The sequence below is a fragment of the Nicotiana tabacum genome, chromosome 1 (assembly GCF_000715075.1).
Source record: "Nicotiana tabacum cultivar K326 chromosome 1, ASM71507v2, whole genome shotgun sequence".
Classification (NCBI taxonomy): domain Eukaryota; kingdom Viridiplantae; phylum Streptophyta; class Magnoliopsida; order Solanales; family Solanaceae; genus Nicotiana; species Nicotiana tabacum.
This window is the reverse complement of record NC_134080.1, coordinates 219,213,552-219,217,336: the sequence shown is the minus strand read 5'-3', so window position 1 is coordinate 219,217,336 and position 3,785 is coordinate 219,213,552. Positions and strand designations below refer to the sequence as shown.

The 3,785-nt window shown below is 36.4% G+C and overlaps 1 protein-coding gene across 1 annotated transcript; it reads left to right on the top strand.

The window, feature by feature from the left end:
- Nucleotides 1–224: 224 nt before the first annotated feature.
- LOC107787335 (putative oxidoreductase At4g09670) lies at nucleotides 225–3,080 on the top strand. Its single transcript, XM_016608892.2, has 2 exons — nucleotides 225–798; nucleotides 2,392–3,080. Exons 1-2 carry the CDS (start codon nucleotides 328–330, stop codon nucleotides 3,007–3,009), a joined length of 1,089 nt encoding a protein of 362 aa, XP_016464378.1. The 5' UTR covers nucleotides 225–327; the 3' UTR covers nucleotides 3,010–3,080.
- Nucleotides 3,081–3,785: the final 705 nt, after the last annotated feature.

Below are 3,785 nucleotides of genomic sequence, written 5' to 3'. Positions count from 1 at the left end.
AAACAGTTTTTTGGAGATTTTTGAAAAATTCTAAAATTCATTTTCAAGTGAAAAATGAAAATTTTATAGCCAAACACTAATTTCGAAAAAAATAAAAAAAATTCGGGATATAATTAAATAATACTTGAAAGTAAATCGTTATATGTGACCCTTTTCGGATTAAACAAAGATATACTAACATTATTAAATTGTCCTTCAATTTGGTAAAATGAAGTAGTGGCTGTAGCCTATGCCACCTAATTGTTCTCTATTTCACACACCTCTATATACCCACTATACTTTTAATCAAAATTCATCAAAAAATAGCAGTAGCAGAAGCAACTAAAAATGGCAGACAATGAAAACCCAGTTCGTTTTGGCATCATAGGATGTGCAGAAATTGCAAGAAAAATGTCAAGAGCCATAAATTTATCTCCAAATTCAACCCTTTACGCTATAGCAAGTCGTTCAATTGAAAAAGCCAAGAATTTTGCAATCAAGAACAGTTTATTATCAGATTCTATAAAACTTTATGGAAATTATATTGAATTACTTAATGACCCTTTTGTTGATGCCGTTTATATGCCTTTACCTACTAGTTTTCACGTTCATTGGGCAATTTTGGTTGCTGAAAAAAAGAAGCATTTGTTGTTGGAAAAACCTACTGCTTTGAATGTAAGTGAACTTGATAAGATTATTGAAGCTTGTGAAAGAAATGGTGTTCAGCTTATGGATGCTAGTATGTGGTATCATCATCCTAGAACTGCTAAAATGAAGGAGTTCATTTCTGATCCTAAACTCTTTGGACAAGTCAAAGCAGTAAGTTTTTTATAGGAGACTTTAATTATTGTAAATGTTCAAATATACCATTCTGCTATAGTTTCATTTTACCATCTGTTATACTTTTTAGCCCAGGTAGGGTGCCTACATCACACCTTTGGGGGTGCGGCTCTTTCCTGGACTCCATGAACACAACAGAATGCTTTGTGTAGCAGACTAGCCTTTTGTTACCATTTGTTATACTTGTCATTGGCAAATTATCTTAGTATTTGAGCTTTAACATGGATTGGGTACTTTGGGGAAAATGTCGATTTTACCCTTCTACTTTTGACTATGGTCTAGAGTTGCCTTTTGATTGGATTTTTGTTAGGGTCGAGGGTAAATGTTATGGATGATATGCTAACAATAAGGGTATGCTAGTACTATTCTTGTATTTTCTTTCTTGGATATTTATTATTACACATTGTGCGGTTTTCTTTCGTTATCCTATTACCTTATTGTTGTTATTAGTTGTTGCGTTCTTTTTACTGTTCTTTGAACCGAGGGTCTATTGAAAATAACCTCGCTACCTTCATAAGGTAGTGGTAAGATCTGCGTACACATCGCCCTCCCCAGACCCCACTTGTGGGATTATAGTGGGTTTTTTCTCGTTGTTGTTGTTGTTGTAAGGGTATGAGCTGTAGAATGGAGAATCTATCTTTATTCTCGATTAATCGGTTCTTTAAAAGATCTATCAGACTATGGAGTGCATGATTCCGACAATACAATGGATGATAAAATTAAGATATTTTGAATAGTATATGGGTAATTTTGGCATGTTTCCCTTAATTCTTTCTTGTTGTCATCTCAAACTAATTGTGTTGAGCATATCAAAAGGGAAAAGAATGCAGTCTAGTTTAACATGAGTTAAGAAATATTACTAGTATTTCAAGAGCTCCTTTTTACTTAAGATGTTTGGTACATTTATCTGGAGAAGTTTAGGTAGATTTCATAAATTTGAAGTTTCTTTATGGTCCATTACACTATTAGTATACCACAGTGGCTTAAAGTTCCTTATTTATTTGCAATTTCCGGAGACAATACCTAATTGTGATTGCATTATAGATAAACATTTAACCATGCTTGGATATCACTAAATTTTGAAAATCACATAGCACCTATTCTCAATTTATGGTGGACCCCGCGCATAGCGGGAGCTTAGTGCACCGGGCTGCCCTTTTTAGTTTCCTGTTAGTATCAGCATGGACGGAACCCTTTGCCGGAAAATTATACTTTATATACTATTTCAAAATTAATTTTTATATATGTGGAGTAGACGCTGAATTGCCTTAACTTCTTTATATGTTTATTTTCATATATTTGGAAACGCCTTGCTAAAATTCCCGGCTCCATCATTGACTTCCAGCTTATTCTAGACTTCACCATTTCTTTCTTCATGTAGTTCACTTCTTATGTAGCTTGACAACTAAGGGATCGTTGGAAATCCCGAATAGTTTGATATATGCGTGTATTAAACAAGATATGCAGCTTTAGTTCATGAATAAAATGAATCTCTTTTGTGTTTAGGTTTTGTTCCAAATATGTTAGTGATGATTGTGTAACTAACCTATACAAGTGCTCTTTTGTGGTAAGATTCACAGCTCGTCATCATATTCACCGGGTCCGGAATTTCTTGAAAACAACATCAGAGTAAAGCCAGACTTGGATGCCCTTGGGGCGCTGGGAGATGCGGGTTGGTACTGCATTGGCGCGATATTATGGGCTATGAACCAAAACCTGCCAACAACTGTGACTGCACTGCCTACTGTTGCAAGAAACTCGGCTGGGGTTATCTTGACATGCAGTGCCTCCTTGTATTGGGAAAAAGAGGAAACTGTCGCTACGTTTTACTGCTCTTTCGTTTCACATGAAACGATGGACTTGAAAGTTTATGGCTCTAATGGTACCTTTTATCTCTACGACTTCATTATCCCCATGGACGAGAACTCTGCTTCGTTCAGCTTTACTTCTGGTGCCAAGTTTGTGGATCGCCATATCGGATGGAACGTGAAACCTCAGGCAGTTGAAGTAACTTCTAAGTTGCCACAAGAGGCTTCTATGATTCAAGAATTTTCTAGGCTGGTTAAGGCTATTGAAGTATCGAAAAGCAAACCGGAGAGCAAGTGGCCACATAGTAGCAGAGTCACTCAACTTGTGCTAGATGCTGTGAACAAATCTATTGACCTTGGTTTCCAACCAGTTCATATGTAAATGCTTATGTTCATAACAATTGTTACCTGTTACCCTTAAGATAACAGTAAATTCGAGATTGCTTTTGTTTATTACTTTCCAAGTTTGCAGAATCATGATAAATCCAAGTTCTGTGCAAGTTGCTGTTCTACTGTCCAAGTAGTCTCAGAGGCGAATCCAGAATTTAAGGTCTATGAACCTTTAAGGTTTTAGCATTGAACCCCTTATACTTTTAAAGTTATGGGTTCGTGTCTGTTATTTATTGCTATTTTAGTGAATTTTTATACATTAATTTATACTCCGTGTCGAAAGTACTGGGTTCAGATGAACCCGGTATCCGTATGCTGCATCCGCCCCTGCAAGTAGACTTACTTGGCTGAAATAGTAAGTACACTAATGTATTCCTCTAATTGACTGTAAGATATTGTGTAGACATTCTTTATCATCTACTGGAATGAGTTTTACAACGAGAAATAGCAAGCAGTTACATAGGTATATATCTTTGAGCTATTATTCTCTTTTACTGCACTTTTACTGCAAAGAAAATTTGGCATAAGAAGCTGCGATCTAAGGCATCGTGTTTCATGTTAAGGACACTAAAGCCGAGGAACTGTGGCCGCATTTTGGTCAGCCTGTTGGTCTAACGTGTGCTGCTGATCTCAGACAGACATTGGTGAAACTTCTATGTTTCTTGGACTCTTCAATATATTGGCGGGTGCTTATCAGATACTCCAAAAGTAGTGCTTTTATGAGGATACAATATGAGTGCGTCAGCATTTTTGAAGAGTCCGAGCAAC

Coding starts and splice junctions, on each gene's coding strand:
- LOC107787335 (XM_016608892.2), top strand. CDS start 328: ATGGCAGACAATGAAAACCCAGTTCGTTTTGGCATCATAGGATGTGCA. Junction 799..2,391: donor TCTTTGGACAAGTCAAAGCA/GTAAGTTTTTTA, acceptor TTTTGTGGTAAG/ATTCACAGCTCGTCATCATA.